Genomic DNA, 20,673 nt, shown 5'->3' on the forward strand with positions numbered 1-20,673 from the left:
GTCGGGGCCCACTAGATTGACCATCATGGGCGTCAGACCAAGATCCTCCGACCGCCGTTTAAGCCGAGCAGAGGACCCCAGCCTGAAGTCGGCGTTTCGTAAATTGTCAGCTAACCCCCACAGCATCAACAACAACCAGAGCTCGCAAGCAAAACAGTACGTACCCAACCTGGAAACAACCGCTTCTCACAACAGTCGGTGCTTCCCACAGTCCAGCTGTGTGGCCGAAGGGCAACCCCATCCAGCCGCAGCAAGGAGGACTGTAGCTGGGGAGCATGTCAGCGGCGTGAGCTCCTAATACGAAAAAGCTGTTGAAGGTCGGAATGACCTCCAGTTACGAAGACAACATCGCCGTATTTTCTCGAAAATAAAGATATGATGTCAACGTATCTTCTTTTGTTTTCCAACTTTCTTCTACTAACAACCTCGTCAAGTGGGGATCTACCGAAGGCACTTCCTTGTGGTGAAAGTGAAGGAGGCGAGTAGGTGACCACACACCTGCTTATGAAGGTAAGCGGATGGGGGTGTGGTCAGACGAATATTGGGATGTAAAGGTACATGGTGGAATTTTTTATTCAGTGCTCGTGCACGAAGTGAGGTACAGTGCAACTGGTGCTGAGCGAAGCCTTAACGAAACAGAACATGCTCATAACTCATAGTTTTGAGTTAAAATGACCCCCCCCCCCCTTGATGATTTTGTGATGATACATATATATACAAGTCATATACCTTTGATATGAGAGTATTCTGGGTTTCAGGGGATCAGCCAGAACGGTTTGGGCTTATTGCACATAACGTATTTTATCTCGCAATCTATGAAAAAATACTGTATTATCTTGGAAATGCGCAATGTTTAGCATGTAATAAACTACAAACTACAGCGTGTGGAAACAAACTATTATTCCCATGCTGGACTACAAGTAATGTTTGTCAAAATGAGCCACACCGTGTCTCATACAGCTATAATACAGAACACACACAGCTTCGCAAACATAGTGCAACGACCATGGAAACGACTAGAAGGCTGGCATTCTAAAGGTAAATTAACACTTTGATCACCGGGGTTAAATTCATAATTTACCATCCCTCGCCAGCCCTATTTAACATGGAGAAGTTCCCCTTCTTTGCAGGGCTATAACTTTTTAAATTGTATTGCTAAATTGACATTACTATGGCCCATTCAACGTCCTATATCTATTGTTCAGGGTGTAGCAACGTTATACTTTTTCATTCACATATTCATACTAAAATACGGTCTAAAGTATAAGTATGTTTTTATCGTTTTCTGCAGCTTTCTCCAGAACTTGATTTATAGCCCTAAATGCATTATATTGATGATCAAATACAGTTTGGTAGGAATCTGTGCGAGAAAAAAAAAATTCAAATGGACGTACTTCTAGAAGTTACTACGTATGATCTGATGATGACCGATGGGGGGGGGGGGTCGTTTATAATTCCGTGGGCAACGTTATATCATTCATCTAGTGTGGGTGATATGATCATTAGAGCAGTTAGTATAGAAGACATTTAAAAATAACGCTGAAACTCACCGTAGCTTCCTCTCGCTGTTGGGAGATGAGCGTGGAACAGAATTTCTTCTATTATGGGATGTCGAAATATCCGATCCATTTCCAGGTTGTATAATAGTATATACGTCCAAATCATGTTGTTTATCGAGTTATTGGTAACGGATCACTATCCGTTGTGATCAGCTCGAGTCCTGGGACTATTAGCGAGTGATCGGACCGAATTGAAATGAGCACCAGCTTCCACTTCCTGTTAATGCCCTCGGCGATCCGCCGATCGGCCACCAGATGGCGCTCTTGAACCGTTGTAGAGTTGAGAGGGGCTCACCAGTACATCTCATGTCTCCGGGGGAGAAATATGATTTAGATCACAGATTTTTGAAATATTGATATCAAAGACGCTGTCCAGTGTCTTCGGCAGAATGAGCATGGCGGGGAAAGACGTGTTTCAGCGTCAACGGCGATTAAAGTGTTAACCAAACAGCGTGGCACTCAAAGTGTTAACGGGAATGAAATTCGATTAGGAAAATGTATTTTAAAACCCTATCCTCTTACCTGCTCTGTAAGTCAGCCATGTTGAGAACACCACCGTAGTGAGTGGCGGAGGACATGGTGACGACGCGAGCGCACGAGTCCCGCCTCCCCGACCTCTTCAGCGTATCGAGCAGGAGGTTGGTCAGCAGGAAGTGGCCGAGGTAGTTGAGGCCAAAGTGGAGCTCGAAGCCATCTTCTGTCACCCTCTCAGGAACCAACATAATACCAGCTAGAGGAGAGAACCACAGGAAGTAGAGTAGCTAAATTAATTGAGGCAGGAACACATTATGGGAAATGCGCTTCCTCCAGAGTCAGACAAGAAGTTATAGTAATTTCCTCTCTGTGCGTTCAGTAGAAAGTTATCAGGCTGCAAGCTAGTTTAGCTTAGCACAAATGAATGGAAGCCTAGTTGTTGGCCAAAAAAACCTCTCCCAGAGCTCTAGGCTAGTAGTCCGTATCCACTAACATTCATTTGTGCTAAACTAGGCTCACAAGTCGGGATATGGGAAGCAGGAAAAGGGAAGGGGGGAGGTGTGGCCCCTTTGAAAACTCCAACATTTTGGGAAATTAGCTTATTTAACATCTTCCCTGGAGTTAGACAAGAAGATACATACCTTTTTTGTCTCTGTGCGTGCATTTAGCTTTGGGAACAGTCGCTCCGTTAGCGTAGCTTAGCTTCATCACTGGAAGTGGGGGAGATCCGGAGCTTCATCACTGGAAGTGGGGGAGATCCAGAGCCTGACTTTCCCTTACACTGTATACAGTCACGAAATACACTCCAAATACAACTCCAAAACGTTCATGTAAACACGTTGTGACCCGTGTATTCACCACGTGGAGAAATAAAAAATAATTGAATTAGACAATTACGTTTTATAAGCAAATATACTCTGAACTATTTTTTAAAGTTAGTTTAGGTTCGTGTTAACGTTAGATAATGTACAACATAAACGCTTTCCGCTGCTATAAACGTCGCACTTTTATTTTGAAAACCCCAGAAAGGAAGTCATTATATATGCTTTACCATCCTGATCTGTGTTAGCTCCGGTTAGCTCAGAGCGTCCGGTATAACAATACCAGCCATTGGATTACTGTTTTCTAAATTGGGGAGGCTTTTAATCGTCAAGGTAAGAGGATTTTAAGTCATGGTATCCATAAACTTCAATCGGTTCGGATCCTTTGAATGAATGAGAATGTCAACAATCACGACGACACGTTGAAATCACTGGCTGCGCTCAGAGAGGAGTGGTTAAGCAAAAAATAGTTCCAAGTATATTTGCTTATAAAACGTAATTGTCTAATTCAATTATTTTTTATTTCTCCACGTGGTGAATACACAGGTCACAACATGTTTACATGAACGTTTTGGAGTTGTATTTGGAGTGTATTTCGTGACTGTATACAGTGTAAGGGAACGTCAGGCTCCGGATCTCCCCCACTTCCAGTGATGAAGCTCCGGATCTCCCCCACTTCCAGTGATGAAGCTAAGCTACGCTAACGGAGCGACTGTTCCCAAAGCTAAATGCACGCACAGAGACAAAAAAGGTATGTATCTTCTTGTCTAACTCCAGGGAAGATGTTAAATAAGCTAATTTCCCAAAATGTTGGAGTTTTCCTTTAAGAATTGTTCTTATTATGGCTGCAACCCCCTGGGTTACTGACGGTGATTAGCTGCCCCTATCCAGCTAGAAATTACATTTTAAAACCACCTGTCAAACAAACATGAATGACGAAAAGATGAAAAAACGAAACATGGCATGGGTTATTATTATTATAAAAATAAAAAATTGTGAGTGAGAATACAAACAGGTGAATGTTTTAGAAAAACGAATTCCTAGTTTGCAAACAAACTGCCACACTCTAGATTTTGAACATTCTGCCATTCACTTCTATGGGGCAAAGCTGCCCTAGAAAGAGTCAAATCATTCCCACACGGTGCGCTGAAACTTTCCACAACTCAATAGAACACTGTCACTGATGAAGCCGCTACATTTGAGGTGTTACCTGTGACTGCGGTGTGGAAGCTCTGGGAGAAGTAAAAGATACGTATACTAGCTGCTTGTTCGCAGCTTAAAATGTGTTATTTGAGACATAAAGGTGATTTAAAAAGCAACATAAAACAGCTACCGTTGTTAACCAGGATGTGAAGTGACAGGCGCCGAGCTTTGAACTTCAGGACAAACTGGCGGATGGATTTCAAGGAGGCCAAGTCCAGGAACAGAAATTCAGCTGTGGGAAAAAAACAACAACAACAACAACCATCGACTATTCAAAACAGATACTACTGAGGAATCTGGCATACGAGCGTTAGGATGGGAAATTAGGTAGATACCAATTTCCTCTCTAATACGTGACTGCATGTGACTTGTCATGTAAACATTAACTCAATCAGCGCCAGACCCGAGGATAGTCGGGTTATCTCGCCACCCGTTCAGCGCCAGACCCGAGTATAGTCGGGTTTTCATCGTTATATCTTTTATTCTATATTTCTATTCATCCCAGGCACACAGCCTCTGGGTTAACATAGGGAATCATCCTGAGAATGCCAAAGTGTATTACCGGCCTGTGCAATGTTCAAATGTCTCCGGGCACACTTTTCTTTGTCAGGCGAGTCGAGCGGGTATCCCGATCGCATTGAGAAGCGTCAAATGCCCTTGATGCATCTGTTGTGTTGGATTATGTTGGCGACACAATGGACACCAATACTTGGACTCGCGATCAGACAATTGGAATATTCTTTTTGGGGTACCTCCTAGTGAAGGTAAGGACTAAATTATATCAATCCTGCTTTGATCCAACCATGATTTCACTTTGCAACATGTATGTGTAACGTTACTCCACAACGTATGCCGTTGGTGACAATCAAAGCATCAAAAAACGACCCCCCCCCCCCCCCTTCATGCATTCATGATGAAACATAATACCTATTATATAAATTTGATTTGGAAATAGTAGCGTGTCCAGGCAAGAAACGGCAACGCTTTTAGTGAAGTTCACGTTTTGCTGCATATCGTCGTTTTCTGGGATTAGACAGGATCACTCTAAAACTATACTTATATTCACCACGGTATAACACGCAAACGTATTGATGAAAAAAATTATTCTTTTTCACATATTGAAGGATAGATAGTTGATGTCAAATGGGCCATAGTATTGTAGCCATAGCTATAATATAAATATATATATAGCCCTGCAAACACGCCACTTATTCCTATCATTTAGAGCGTTGGCGTGGTAGGAACAAACGATGCTCAAGTCAGTGGCGTCCAAAGAGTTAAGTGACCTGGCAGGCAGTGTTGTAGTTGAGTCACTAAATCTCGAGCCTCGAGTCCCCAGTGTTCAAGTCCGAGTCACCAAAGAAGAGCCTGAGTCGAGTCCCCATTACCCTAGTCCAAGTCATCAAGGTTGAGTCACCTCCACTCGGGGCAGTCAAAGAGCTGACATACAAATAAAAAAAAGTCTAAAACGGGAGGGAGTTTATTTACTTTGTGACAAAATAGCCAAACAAATGCACTAGCCATCAATATCGTATGCCAAATGATTAGGACCTATTACAAAATAAAATTTAAAGAAATAACTATATTTAACAAGTCAGAGTCCTCGTCTGCACCTTCCGAGGCCGAATGCAGTCAATGCTCGAGTCCAAGTCCAAGTCCGAGTCATCGGTGCTCAAGCTGACAAATTTCCCAGCTGATGGGACAATAAAGTGACTCTCTTGAAGTCCAAGTTGAGTCACGAGTCCTGAAAATCAGTCAGGACTCGGACTCGAATACTACAACACTGCTGGGCTGGCAGGTAACTTCCAATAAGTAAACCCACAGGAACCCACATTTTGGCCTGGCAGCTGACTTGCAAATGCAGTCACATGTCAGAATGCGTAGCTCCGTTTGAGGAAAACCCATATGCAGTGCTAGGATTATAATCATTCCACTTTACAAACAATCAACTGAATATTGCAACTTAGCACCATCAGCGCTACCAAGGTAGTGTCATAACAATACCAACAATGTAACTAATTTCACATCTTTACATTACATTGCGCCTAATTGGCGAGCATTTGTTTTCTGGCCTATGGTATTTTCATAGATACAATTTCAAAGCCAGGAGTTTTTGGGACGTGTGGCGTTCATAGGGGGAAGAACCAGATACAGCGGTATATCACAATAATTTGCTTGCCGATATTATATCGATACAGTGCTGCCAAGTATCCATATAAAATGTTTTCTTATGTTTTTTGCTTCACAATCCCAATGTCAGAAGACACAAAGTGTCAAAGTAAAAGCTTGGTGGGTTATCTACTGAGTCTGATACATGCTACTCTCACTCTGATGCTCTGACCTCTATTATAAGATGGCCACAACATGGGGTCCATACTATCCAACCTGGCACAGAGCCATTTTTCACCAGAGTTTAGCCAGGTTGGACAGTATGAATGCCATGTTGTTGCCACCTTATAATAGTGAGTCATCATAAGCCACTGACACTCTAGAACTCTTTTTGAAACATTGCATGGCTCTGGTTGGTCAAACTACATCTTAAGTGAGAAATAGTTCCTATAATAATACAAAATGCCAACATAATTAAAAAAAAAATTGTACACAAACTATTCCTTTAATTTGCATAAATATGTTTGTTAATAGATCATGAACTCTGCGCTAATAATGGTTCATTATGCTCACTCAGTGTGTTCCTATCCGATACCAGTACCAGCATTGGTCTCTAGTTGACATCTACATGCACTATTCTGCCCTCAACTGGAGGATAGTGATTGGCTTCCATTCGCAGACATTTGAAAACAATGTTTGTGCAACATGTGATTGTATGTATTAGGGTGGAGCTAAGGTAATAGGTTAAAGGGGCACTTCACCAAAAGACATTGCCGATTTAACAGTTTTGCACACATTCATTTAGTTATTGAGTAAATTACTGAATATGGCCAGTGATGTCATCAGGGATATTGAGTCCTTGTGTTGTGTAAATAACAGCTCCATGAAATTATGTAGATAGAAGAAATAGCAATACCTTGTCTTATAAGGACTGCTACCTTATAATTTCATTGAGCTGTAATTAACGCAACACTAGGATTCAATGCCCCCGATGACATCACTGGTGGCCACATTCAAACTTCAGTTGTTTTTTAGATTATGTGCAAAATAAATCAGCATTGTCTTTTGGTGAAGAGGCCCCTTTAAGACCAGGTGACAACAGGAAAGATGTGTGTGACTATGAGAGACACAGGGAGAGAATGACCTTTTCCTTCACGGCATTCTCTGTGGATCTTCCCGACAGCTGCCTGGCCTTCCTCTTCCTCGTTCCCAGCTGGAGGAGACGGAGATGAGAGGAGCTGGGTGGGCAGTCATCCAGATCAACCTCAAATCAACTGCCTTACGACAGCCTCATGGACTCAAAGGCATGTTTGAAGCTTGATTTACATATGAATACTGGTGGTCAAATTATGATTTTATAGGCCAACTATTATTATACATTCAGCCTTTTTACTTAAGGAACACGCCAACATTTTGGGAACTTAATTTAACAATGAATGGAAGCGGACATGGCCGTTTAGCCTAGGCATTGTCCAACTAACACCTCTCCTGAAGGCTAACCGGTCATGTCCACTTCCATTCATTATGCTAAGCTAGGCTAACATGCAGCCAGATAGCTTTCTACTGAACTCACAGAGAGGAAACTGGTATCTATCTTCTTGTCTCTCTCTGGAGAAGACTATACGCTAATTTCCCAAAATGTTGGCGTGTTCTTTTAACCCTTGTGTGGTGTTGGTGTTTCTGTTCCTCACCCAGTGTTCACAGGTCTGGTGGACTCACAACATCACTGGGATTTTAAAACAATAAATCCATAACAATTCATGTAAAAATAACAGATGTCAACTTTATCTCAAGTACAAGCAATCTAGACAGAATATATGGTTAATATCTGCCATTTACCTATGCTAGATCACATTTATCAATAAAGGTGCTATTCGTGTTTTGTGATAGAAAAAAATATCTAATATAATCAAGACACGGGTGGAATAAATCATGTTTATCTTGACAAATATAAATAAAAGAAGGTGGAGACAGACAGTGAAGGGACACAGTGAACCTTTTTGTTTCATTTTTACCATATTTACTTGTTTTCACCTACAACACCTTTTACCTTTTGGGTCCATATTACACACCATGTGTGTAATATAATGAGGGGGGAGGGGGGGGGGACGTGTTATTTTACAGACATTTTCACAGAAAAAGGCCATTGAGTCTTATTAATTTTATGATTTCTCTTTTAGAACATTGAAAACGGGTCACCAGAACACCACGGAAGGCTTTAAAATATATATATCTTGATTAGAATCATTCTGCACAGTACACACAAAATCAGAACAAAACCAGCTAAATACAATAACAAGGTACGTATTCACTAAGAGAATATCAGGTAAAGTTTAAATGAAATGAAGATGAGATGAGTGACAGGATGGAATTTCTACTCTTACGTAAGGATTTCACAATAACATTTTATAATCCAACATTTTCACTATTCTGGACAAATTATCCAGGCTTATTTTCTTTTGACCGTTTTAATGAACGTTCTTGTCTTAGGAATCGAGTTAGGCTTGGGACAATTAAGCTCAAGGGACAATCAGCTCGAATCATCCAAAACAATCACATGAATCATAAAAAAATAAAGAAATCACACAAATCTAAATAAATCACATCAAACAACATTTGATCTGTCCTGTATGTGGGTTAGTCCCCGGGATTAACCGGGTAGCGTCGGGTACAAGCCTACCTATTACAACATGCATGCCGAGACTTGCCAGGTGTCTCGCGGTGTCATATCCCATTCCGCGGGCACCCCCCGTCACTATGGCAACCCTTCCATTTTGCTTGGGTAAAACTGTGTTGAAGGAGAGAAGGAGAATGTCCTTAAAATTGCCTTCGGACAACAAAGGGGAGTGTAGCCCAATCACCTTCATCCATGACAGTCAAACAAACAGCGTGTCCTCCTCCACTGAAGACATTATTTGTTGACTAATCAATTTGTTTATTTAGACAAATATGAAAAATAAAATGTTCCCACATGCAATAATGCAGAGGAAACTCTTTAAAAGGAACACGACAATGTTATGGGAAATAAGTGGGCTACATGTTAAAATAGTAGCTCTACATTCCGAAGGACATCACTGATATATAGTTTGGTCAGTAACATGTTCGGGTATCCTGTTCCCACTTCATTCAGAGAACTCCAGACAAAAATAAGAAATAAATACTAGTTTTAAGCAAATATGTGCTTGAAACAAGTATAATTATCTGCCAGTGCAGTGAGCAGATTGGTTAAAGTGAGAACGGGATACTGGGACATTTATTTACCGCTTACTGAAGAGCGGAGGGACTGGGAGACCCATGTTACTGACCAAACACTCTATATCAGTGATGGCTGTCGGAATGTAGAGCTATTTAACAACCCAAAAGATTACTTACAGCATCTTTAATACCCTATACCCAGTCTTGTTGCTAGGCCTATAATGTAACAATGACAAGACAGATTCAACAAATTGCAGGTTTGTGTTAATAATGTGTCTGATCATGCAACAAGGAACAGTGTAAGTCATATTCATAAAAAAGGTACATATGTTGTAATTCAAAATGTCATAGAGAGAAATGGCCAAACTGTTGAAGGGAAGTTTTCTTTAGGTTTTCAAAGTTTTAAGTGCTTTTTATAAACAGACATTTTGTGACACTTGGCACATTATGAAGTAATTTACAATAGCAAACAATTTTCACGATTCAGGAATAACTTGCCAGAAATAAATAACAAAGATATACCACAAGCAAAACTATTCAGCCCAGATGTGACTTAAAACACCAAAGAAGACTATGGCTGCATGTTAGCTAACATTCCTTTATGTATTAATCTGTGATTACATTATACATTCCTTGGTTACATAAAGACATTACTGCAAGTTCTACATCACTTGGTCATGCTTGTTTTCAATAAAGCTCATGTATGAAAGGTTCTTAAAGCAACACTCTGCTACTTGGGAAACTAGGTGCAAATTACGAACCCCGACACAGCAGCTCAACCAGAACGAAAATATTAAAGGACAGGCATGCTTTTCTTACATAGAAGTAGCAGCATGTTGCTTTAAGAACAAATTCAGTACATAAAGCCAAATACGAGCCAAAGTTATGATTTATGGAAGATTTATCTTAATGGCAACAGTGATTTGTGTGATGGCAATGACTGCAGGTTAAATGTATAGCCTATATATTAGATAATCAAATCTAGGACAAAGTCAGAGGTTTTTGTAAATGAAGCCCATTCTAGTTGTGGTGATTTCAAGGTTCAAGTGTGTCACAAGGTTTTGACTGCAAGCTATGCGTAATAAAGAATAAAGAATCAAATGTCACAGGGTTATGCCACGGCCTGGGCATGCGGTCACTCCAGTGGCTGGCCCATGATACAGGCGCTGTCCCAGGCGCCGTCCTCCAGATCATCTTCACTGGGCTCAGGCTCGTAGAAGCTCCGCGAGTTCTCATACAAGAAGATCTGCTGGTCTACCAAAGCCGGGGCGATGCGGTTCCTCTTCCCGCAGAGAACGGTGCCCGAGGTGCTGAACAGTCTGTGGCACGGGACGCTGGTGGCGGGAACGCACCAGTACTTCTGGAGCACTTTGGGGAGGGTGGGAAAGAGGGCCACGTGACTCGACCACCAAAAGAGAGGGTCTTCGTTTAGACCGAGGATCCGCTGGGATTTGTAGTTACTGAGCTCCTCCACCACCTGGGCGTGGAGCTCCTCCTGGTTCTGATCGGAGTCGGACTGGCAAAATATGGCGGCCAGCGGGTTGTCTTGGGCTGCGCCGCCACCCGGATGTTCGGTTACGGCCTTCTTGCTCGGCGGCTCGTCGGACACCTGCGAGGTGTCATCGAGGCCGGGCTGCTCGGCGTTCTGCTTCTCGAGAATGGCCTTCGCCTCCTCTATGACGTTACTCTCCACCTGCGAGCGCTCCTGAGGGGAGAGGAACGGCAGCCTCTTGTACCGCGGATCCAGAAACGTGGCGATGTTGAGGAACGTGGAGATCTCCTGCGTCTTCGAGTACGTGCCGGTCAACACTTTCGAGACGACCTCTTTGGTCATGCTGATCTCCTTGAGGTCACCGTCCTTCACCTTGAGGGTCGTGTTCAGCAGCATGTGCAGCACGGGCCTGACCATGCTAATGGTTGGATACCTGCAGGAAGTGATCATGTCCGCTACCACTTTAAAGGGCTGGAGTACTTCCACCAGTCCTTCCACCATGGCCCAGTTGGCGCTATCGAAGCTCAGATTATGGCTCTCCGCGTGCTCTGTGAGTGTCGAAGTTATGGCGAGTTGCTGCTCTTGAAGCCGTTGGAGCATTGCCAGCGTAGCCAACCAAGACCTACCCCTGTCCCTGGTGAGGGGGCACTGAGCCAGACCGTGCTGCTTCTGCTTCTCTCTTAGCAGGTACACCGCCATCGCCGTCTCTTGGAAATGAGCGACGAGCTTGCGGCAGCATCCCAGAAAGCCGTCTATCCGAGGCAGCGCAAAGGCTTCGTCCATGCCGCGATTGATGGCATGTCCGAGGCAAGGCATTTGCACTGACAGTTCTAGGAGAGAGCACGCTTTCACGATATCCAACGAACCGTTGGTGGTAGCGCCGCTGACCTTGTGAGTTATGCCCCATTCGACGAAGGCCTCGTACATAGCTCTCGTGATGTTCTCTGCTGTGTTGTCCTCCTGCACTTCAAAGGTTTTAAGGCATTTACTGTTCATGGAGAAGCTGGTCGCACTGTTCTGGTTGACAGAATGCATGGAGAGTGAAATGTAAGTCCTATTCTGCGTCTGGCTTTGCCAAAGGTCCGTGGTGACACCACAGTTGACGACCCCGGCTAGTTCGGCCAGGACGACGTCGCGGGTGCGACAGTACATCTGTGGGAGCATTTTAAGTGCCAGGTCGCTCTTGCGGGGAGGCGCGTACCTTGGATCGGCAGTCCTCAGCAAGGTCTTAAAAGTAGGCTCTTCGATTACAGATAGTGGATACATCCCTTCGCAGATGAAGTTGAGGACGGCCAGCGTTAGATCGTTGTGCCGCCTGTTATCGTAGCCTAAACTCTGCCTCTGGTTCACATCCTGGAAGGGCTGAATACGCAGGCTGGAAGACGGCTCGGGCTTGATCTTGGAGAACGCCGTGGCGAACGCCTCACGCATTTGATCCGTGTTGATCCTCACAAACTCGCTGAACTCAACCGGGTGATTCTTCTCCAGGTGGTATGACAGATTGGAGGTGTTCCCGGAGTAGGCGATTTGGGTCATGCACACGCGACAGTATATCCTCTTCCAGTGCAATATGCACCCATCTGCGTCCGTGTCGAAACCAAAGTATTTCCAGACTTTGCTTTTCGCCCGTGGGTGTGCAACAAGATGGACTCCAGAGGATGATCCTGTACTTCTACCTTCCATTGGTTCCTTCGGTAAGCAATCCATCTAGACGGCGTGGCTCATTAGAGTACCTAACAATAATGAAATAAACAAAAGATGGTAAAAACTATAGTCTGGACCACACTGTCAACCTAAACCTAGGCTTAACTACAGTTTAAATCCCTATAAGAGCTTTCAATTCAAATTAAAGGAACACTTCACCCAAACATTATAATTTGTGTATTAATTACTCGCTCCCGTCATTTTTTGTATCTCGCGCCTCCATGGTGGAAAGCCAAGGAGAATCCAAATACGGTATCCATACTTGATGAAATAAAGTTAACAGGGTCAACAGCTAAACTAAATCAAAACATCTGTTTACAAACTCTCAAACACATCATGCAGTATAATCCAAGTCTCATGTACTTCCCATGTCGAGACTGCAAACTCACATGTTCCATTTGAAGGCAGCAAGGCGAAAATGCCGTGTGTTTGGGAAGTATCGAGCATACAATTGGTGGCATTCAAGTGGTCAAAGTCGTGAGGACAACATTGCTAGGCAATTGGGCAATTCTCCCAAAATGTTTTTCTTAGCAAGGTTTTAGCGGAAATGCACGTGTTTGGAAGGTACTGAGCATACGACTGGATAAACGAGGCTTTGATTATACTGCACAATGTGTTTGTAAACGGATGTTTTGATAAACGTTGGCTGTTGTTAATATTGCCTCCCGTTAACTTCAGTTCATCAAGTATTACTTACTATCATATTAGGCTGACCTCTAAGTATTGTTGTTACAACTTAGGACGCAGTTTAGAGAGTTCAATCAATGCAGCGCAATCAATGCACAAAGTACAGGCTTTTACATTCCTTATTATAGGGGAGCACCTAGCGGTAACAAGTGGAACAGCAACCTACATAAAATGAGTCTAAGCTGCCACCTTGTTAAAATAAAATGGTAAATGGCTGCATTTATATAGCGCTTTTATCCAAAGCGCTTTACAATTTGTTCACACATTCACACACCGACGGCGGAGGCAACCATCCAAGGTGCCAACCTGCTCATCGGGAGCAATTAGGGGTTAGGTGTCTTGCTCAAGGACACTTCGACAGGCTGCCTGGGAGGAGCGGGAATCGAACTGGGGAACGTCCGGATTACCAGACGACTGCTCTACCTCCTGAGCCACTGTCGCCCCCATTGTTATTTCAATTGCTTACAAAATTACACTACACTCTCCCATTTATTTATTTATTTTATTTTTAATATGCTATTTTGGGAAACAGTCACGTTTTTAGAACGTTTTGAATAGGCCATTACAAAAAAATCATAAACAGAGCTACACAATCTGATGCACGATTGCATTTGCAGGTGCGGTTGAGCCTAGTAGAGGTTGGGTATACCAGCTAGTGTTGGTCAGGTGTAGCCTGTTTCCATGGTGAAAGATATGCCCAAATACAACAGAGGCTAAGCCTCATGTCCTAACTACCAGTTAACAGATCACAATCAGGGCCATATTGGCCTGTCACAGACATAACGGTATGAGTGTATATGTTGGCGGATAGACACCGGTATGAAAAACTTTTTACAGAACATAATGCAGAGAAAAATGCGTGGGCTAATTTAGAAATGGTGTCATCACGGTGTGTCCAGCAGAGTGCACTCTGACTCCATTGTTTACATATAACGCAGTCATAATACTCAGTCATAATACTCAGTCATTGTTTACATATAACTCAGTCATGATATAATGCTCAGTCATTGTTTACATATAACTCAGTCATAAAATGCTCAGTCAGTTTACAATACTACTTACTTAGCAGACTCAGCAGCACTGTCTGCATGAATCTCATAGCTTGATAGAGAATATGTGGTTTAATGTTAGTAGAGAGGACATCAGACGTCTAGCTTGAGAGAGTAGAGAATACATGGTTTAAAGTTAGTAGAGAGGACATCAGACGTCTAGCTTGATATAGTAGAGAATACATGGTTGGTTTAAAGTTAGTAGAGGACATCAGACGTCTAGCTTGAGTCGAGAATACATGGTTTAAGGTTAGTAGAGAGGACATCAAGACATCTATATATATAAAGAATATCAGCATGAGCATATATCAATATCGGAATTGTTTACTCCCTAATATCGGCATTGGCCCCAAAAGTCTGGTATCGATCGGGCTCTAATTACAAGCATACTCCAGAGCAGACCTGGGCATTGTACGGCCCGCGGGCCGGATGATTCTGACCGGCCCGCGAAAGATTACATGATAATAAAAAAAAATTAAAAAAAAATTAAAAAAAATATTTTTTTTAATGTTTTTTTTTTTTTTTTTTCATGTCAACGTTCACACGCACAGTATACGCTTAGGAGACATGCTCAGAAGATGTTGGTTCTCTTTGGATCCACCTACATATGTGAACAGACATTCTCAGTCATGACGTTTACCAAGTCCAGGTACAGATCCTCTCTCACTGATGAACATCTGGCAGCTGTGCTTCGCATCTCCACCTCAGACATGCAACCTGACTTTGATGGACTTGTTAAAGCTCAACAGAGACTGGATTTCTCACACTGAATGAAAAAAAAAGAACTGAAGAACACTAAAATGTGGAAATATAACAAGTGAAATGGGACAATTGATATTTTTTTTTTCTTTTTTTTGCAGTTCTGAAAACATTAAATGTTTAATATAGGCATGTAAAGTAAAAAAAAGGCTACAAAACTGGGACACTTTTCTTTACACAGTTCAGTGACATGTCTTGTTTATTTTTGCTATAAGATGATGTGATGTCTTTAGAAAGCTAAGAAAATCCTTGTTTCAATAGTATATGAAACTCAAAATGCCCTTTGTTATTAATGTTTCACATTTTGTTTATCATTTTGGAAATAAATTCTATTTGAATAAATTATATTTTTGAAAGCTAACCTCACCTTTTAATTGCCAAATAATAACATACACTCTTACCAGGGGTCAAAACAATGCCATTTACTGCTTTTTATATAGAAATAAAATGTATATTATGCATAATTGAGTTTGGAATTTTGGCCCGGCCCCCCAACATATTTTCAGTTGCTCATTCGGCCCCCCGGGAAAAATAATTGCCCACCCCTGCTCCAGAGGATAATGGCTACCTTGCACTGTTGAGAGAGACAATAGCTGTGATTGTGTGTCAGCATGCAACACCAGTGTTTCCCCTATATGCATTCAGCAGCGTCGCAATTAGGACGCTGGGGCATTTGCATAGGCACAGGGGGCAGCAGTTAAAAAAAAAAAAAAAAAAAAAAAAAAAAAAATTGAAATATTATAGTGAAATATTTTGCACTGTTGTCGCATTTATCTTGTTGAAATCCTCCCACAGGTTCTTTTTACTACCACATATTTAATTGAGACCCTTTATTTGTTTATTATTTCAATTTAGCTGGAAATACATTGCTACATCATTCAGTAACATTTGCAGAGCCTTATAACAAAAACATTATTACGGTCACCATTGTGACCAGTGGGATTAATCAACAAATTGTATTATTTATTTTTCTATTTCATTGAACATTGCACATGTTAAAAGCAATTTTTTTACTCAAAATGTGAGTATTACCAAGTCAACTTGTGTTCTTAAAACAATGACAATAAACATAGTTTTATTAGGTTGAAATAATGTGGTTGTGTACTTATTTTTCTGTTAACTTATTATGGATTGAAAACTGAAAACCTTAATGCACAGTAACTGAACTCAATATTTTTAAGTTCTGGTAACTTATTATTATATATTTTTTTTACAGTGTAGTCTTGCGATCAATTAAAACTTATTTACACGATATACCTCACATTCACCCTCCATTCACATCCTGGTGTTCTCCATTAGGCCTGTAGGTGGAGCTATGACAGCACACGTACAGTACACACACCAATGGTGTGTGATGTGTCCAAAAATGAATGGGCAAATGTGAGTGAAATGGTCGCACTGTATGCAGCGGTTTGTCTGCATTGCATCCCCCCCCCCAACTCAGATTTAGGGTTGATACAACCATCATAATAATATTGTTAATAATAACAATAACAATAATGATGTAATAATGTAAAAATGATCATTAAAAAGACCTGATTATGAGAAAAAAATATTACGATGCATGGAATATTGTTGAGGCACACTAGTTACAACTATATTTCAAACAGGCACTCCATGTCAAAAAGGTTGCTGACCCCTGAACTAGACTATTAAAAAAATTTATTAATTTTTTTTTTATCATTTCATTTGGGCTGTGGGGGTGCTTAAAAGACTGACCTGAGGAAAAGGCTGCAGGGAGAAAGCACTGCAGTCTAGTCGATTTTGTGTTTTGAGCACAAAGTTCATCATAAATCTAGCCTCTTTATTTTGCTCTCAAAATGCACCAGATTGATGCATTTAACTTTAAAATGTAAAATGCCCCCGGACCCCCCTAGAGGCACAGCACCGCTGCTGAATTTTTTTTCAGGGGAAACACTGAACACAGTAAAGCTCCCTCTAAGCTAGAAACCAGAGAACCAAGACTCTGATCCGAGTAGTTTTACGAGTATGAATACGAGAGCACAGTATCGGACTGTGGTATAGATATCGGGACATCCCTACTGTTTAATATAGAACAAACCATCCCAAGTCACAACAATTACTGTGAATTGAATGCTGAAATTCATCTGGTACGCCACTTATTAAAAGACTTTGGCCTACTGTAGATTACGACATCATTATGTGATGCCAAGAAAGATCTAGGCTGAAGGTCATCGATTGCAATACAGCTTTTCAGGCTAAGCGTAGGCTTACTCACATTTCACAAGCGTTAATTTCAAACAGCTATCTATATTTTCAATAACTCACGGCTACAATCTGGAATTTGTCAAACTATTTATTTGGCGATATTAGCCATGGCTACTATTTAAATATGTTTTTGAAGAGTTTCACATTTCATATAAACACATTTTTTATAAACCAAAAAGAAAGGCGTTGGTTTAGCTGTATCCTATATACTGTCAGTCAGTACCTGAATCAAGACCTATGTCAATCAATTTGATGATAATAATAATAATGATAATAACTCCTTAATATTCTGTTTTCAGTGCTGGGGCTGCCCGATCTTCTTGATGTTTTGATTGAGGATTGGACCTTTAAGTTCACCAGATAGACAAAGACCATAATAAGGCTACATAGCACGTTAGGTAGACATCCTAGATACTCACTGTGTATTATTTGCGTTCCTCAGTAACATTAGATTAATCATTAGATTAAAATGTATTCAGCACATCACACAAGTAAAGTAGGCTACAGCGGAAAGCAGTTGCCATCTAACCAGAGTGCAAATGTAACAGTAAAGTGCATTAACAAATAACAATATACAATGTACAGGTGATTAAATGTGATATAGCCTATATAACAAGCTACGAGTATTATTGATAAGACTGATATATGCATAGTATTATTATGTACAGTGATATTAGGTATACGTACACTATGGTGGTGTATAACTAATACGAGTAGTAGGTATGGGATGTATACAGATAATACAGGTATGGGAACAGGGATACACAGATATATCCAACAGTTGTATATATCCATAGACCAACATAGATCATGAAATGGTTAATTACCTAGCATGCTTCTGCATTAAATGTTGCTGTTAATTAGACAGTAATGTTACATTCGTTAGTCAGACAGTAACGTTACATTAACAGTCGGGCAGTAAAGTTGCATTAATAAGTCATACAGTAACGTTACATTTACAGTCACACAGTGATGTTAAAGTAGCTCGCATTAGCTAATATGCAGTACACAGTGGAGCTACTGCGTCTGCTCGCCTTGCTAACGCTAAGCAAGTGAACTTAGCATAATAACATTACGGTCATTTGTAAAAATGGAGAGAGTAGTTAACCTGACCTGGTAGCGTGAACGATTTATTGAATAGCTGGTACAGAAGAACTTTAACCCCGATGAGATACAGCCTCAACATGGGCAGAATGAATGACAGCAGCGACATCCTTTTTTGTCCGCTTCCGACTCCCGTCGAGTGTGTGTGTGTCAGTGTGTGCATAGGTGTGTGTGTGTGTCGGTGTGTGTGTGCGTGTGTGTGTAAGTGTAAGTGTGTGTCACTCCATGGATTCCGTGTTAGTGCCTCGACCACCCGTTCCACAGTTCCACCCTCTTCTAACGAGCAGCACGAGACTGCCATGGCAAGAGATGAAACCCAACCGTTGTTTACTTTCTTCTCCTCCCCCTCCCTCTCTCACAGGGCCGTTTCTAGCTTTTTGGGGGCCCTTAACGAAATGTTGTCTGGGGGGCCTCTTTTGTGAAACTATGGCGGGGGGGCAGTGGTGCGTTATTGAAATCATCTGGGGTTGCACGCACCTAATGCACGCCACGTGCGCGCGCTCCCGCGAATGCGCATTTAATGTCCCCTCGCTTGAGCACAGACTAAAGACAGTGCCTAATTGCCTCTACGAATGGAATGTAACACATGTCATTCACAACAAGTTAGGTGTGAATGTATCTGAGAACGTATTTAACACACCTGACGACCGGCGCTATTGATATGCAAATAGCGAGTACTTATCTGGGGTTGCACACAGAGTGCAACCCCGTCCCATGAAGAACGCATGCCTGCGGGGGGGATTCCATTCCAAACCCTTAAAGTGGAGATGAAGCATAGCGATAAATACATATTCATAGCATCACATTAGTATTTAGATAAGCCACAGAAAAAATCACGTTATAAAAATAAGCAGTTTCTAAGAAAAAACGATTTGTTATGTGCATTTTTGAAGCATTTATCATTATGGGCGCGGCCATTTTGTTGCTGACGTCATGGGGCTGGTTTGGTGTATACACTGCTGGTTAGCTGCCTATAGTGAATGGGTCAGTCAGTAAATAAAATTTTGCCTACAAAACAACGGGACCGCGGTGGTTCTGTTTGTATTGCTCCTGGTTGTTCAAACTAATTTTACCGTGTGAAAGAGAGGAAAGTTGGTTAATTTCCACAAACTACCAGTGAAAAAAACAGTGTTGTTGGCACGTTGGCTCAAGGCCTCTGCATGCTACATAAACTTCAAAGCAACTGCAACACAACATCGACAAAGCAACGGTGTTTTAGACACTCTGCCTTTATGCTTCTGCAACATCGACGCGCAAAGTTAGTTTAACTAAAGTTAGTTTAGGTTCGTGTTAACATTAGATAATGTACAAAATAAACGTATTTCCGGTGATTTTAGACGTCGCTCTTTTATTTTGAAAACCCCCGACCGGAAGTGTTATAGTGTCTGTTGCTAGCAGCTTAACTTTCTGTGCTTTTCGAGCTAACGTTACCGTAACATCATTAGTTTCCAATGGAGAGGACCTCGGCTCACATGCAGCTCAAACTACCTATTGGAATAAATTAATTGATTGATGTTTAACTTGTCCCTGTGTGTGTCCAGTCATTTTGACTAGCAAACGTTGTATTTAACGTTACCTCAGGACGGATACCATTGTATTTACTTGGTTAGCTATGTAGCTAATGTGGATAGCATTTTGAATAGACCCAATGCTAGCTGGCTGGCTACAGCTTTATTTACTAAATTATGGAGGCTTTTTAATCGTCAAGGTAAGAGAGGATTTGTCATGATCAACTGAATGCGTATGCTATGGAACAATATGTGCTTGGGTTTTCAGAAAAAGGCGAGCTATGTGACGCTAATTATTTAGCGTCAACGCTGGAAACAACAATGGAGGATGATTCTCTGCGGGACTAATATTATTCTATGACAGCCCCGCCCCCATTCGCTAACCAACCAATCACTGCTACGCAATATCAACGCAATGGTTGTTTAGGTTAGATTTGAGGGACATGTACGCAACGTCCAAGCAACACAGTCTACAAGACCCTCTAAAACAACCGCGCTGAAATCGCGCCGATGTTGTGTTGCAGTTGCTCTGAAGTTTCTGTAGCATGCAGAGGCCTTCAGGCTGGCTGCACTCAGGCGGCGCGACCAGCCTGTTGGACAGGGAAGGAGGATCTGCAGCGAACACTTCATTGCCTCGGATTATGTTGTTGGGGTGGGATGTTTGTCCAGAAGACCACTAATCAGCTGAAGCCGGACGCGGTTCCCTCGGTCTTCGACAGACAGACCGGCCCAGGCAGTTCAGCCTCGCGGAGCATTCAGCCTGCTGGCTACCTAGATCCA

The 20,673-nt window shown here is 41.9% G+C and overlaps 2 protein-coding genes across 2 annotated transcripts in view; both read right to left on the reverse strand.

The window, feature by feature from the left end:
• dhrsx (dehydrogenase/reductase (SDR family) X-linked) overlaps positions 1-9,093 on the reverse strand; it is a 35,591-nt gene extending 26,498 nt beyond the window's left edge. The window contains exons 1-4 of the mRNA XM_084313885.1: positions 8,847-9,093; positions 7,311-7,379; positions 4,188-4,289; positions 2,082-2,289 (exon numbers count right to left, since the gene is read on the reverse strand). Coding sequence (XP_084170011.1) covers positions 2,082-2,289; positions 4,188-4,289; positions 7,311-7,379; positions 8,847-9,033 — 566 coding nt within the window. The 5' untranslated portion in view covers positions 9,034-9,093. The remainder of the gene's footprint in view (positions 1-2,081; positions 2,290-4,187; positions 4,290-7,310; positions 7,380-8,846) is intronic.
• A 1,343-nt stretch (positions 9,094-10,436) lies between these two features.
• LOC311227987 (E3 SUMO-protein ligase ZBED1-like) lies at positions 10,437-18,579 on the reverse strand. The gene is made up of 2 exons (XM_084313872.1): positions 18,395-18,579; positions 10,437-12,586 (listed from the first exon to the last, which is right to left on the reverse strand). Exon 2 carries the CDS (start codon positions 12,558-12,560, stop codon positions 10,497-10,499), a length of 2,064 nt encoding a protein of 687 aa, XP_084169998.1. The 5' UTR covers positions 12,561-12,586; positions 18,395-18,579; the 3' UTR covers positions 10,437-10,496.
• Between the last annotated feature and the right edge of the window lie 2,094 nt (positions 18,580-20,673).

This window comes from Notolepis coatsorum (genome assembly GCF_963971535.1).
Source record: "Notolepis coatsorum genome assembly, chromosome: 1".
Taxonomy (NCBI): Eukaryota; Metazoa; Chordata; class Actinopteri; order Aulopiformes; family Paralepididae; genus Notolepis; species Notolepis coatsorum.

Bases quoted from the DNA above. Each gene is read 5' to 3' on its own strand.
- LOC311227987 (XM_084313872.1), bottom strand. From the start codon at position 12,560: ATGGATTGCTTACCGAAGGAACCAATGGAAGGTAGAAGTACAGGATCA.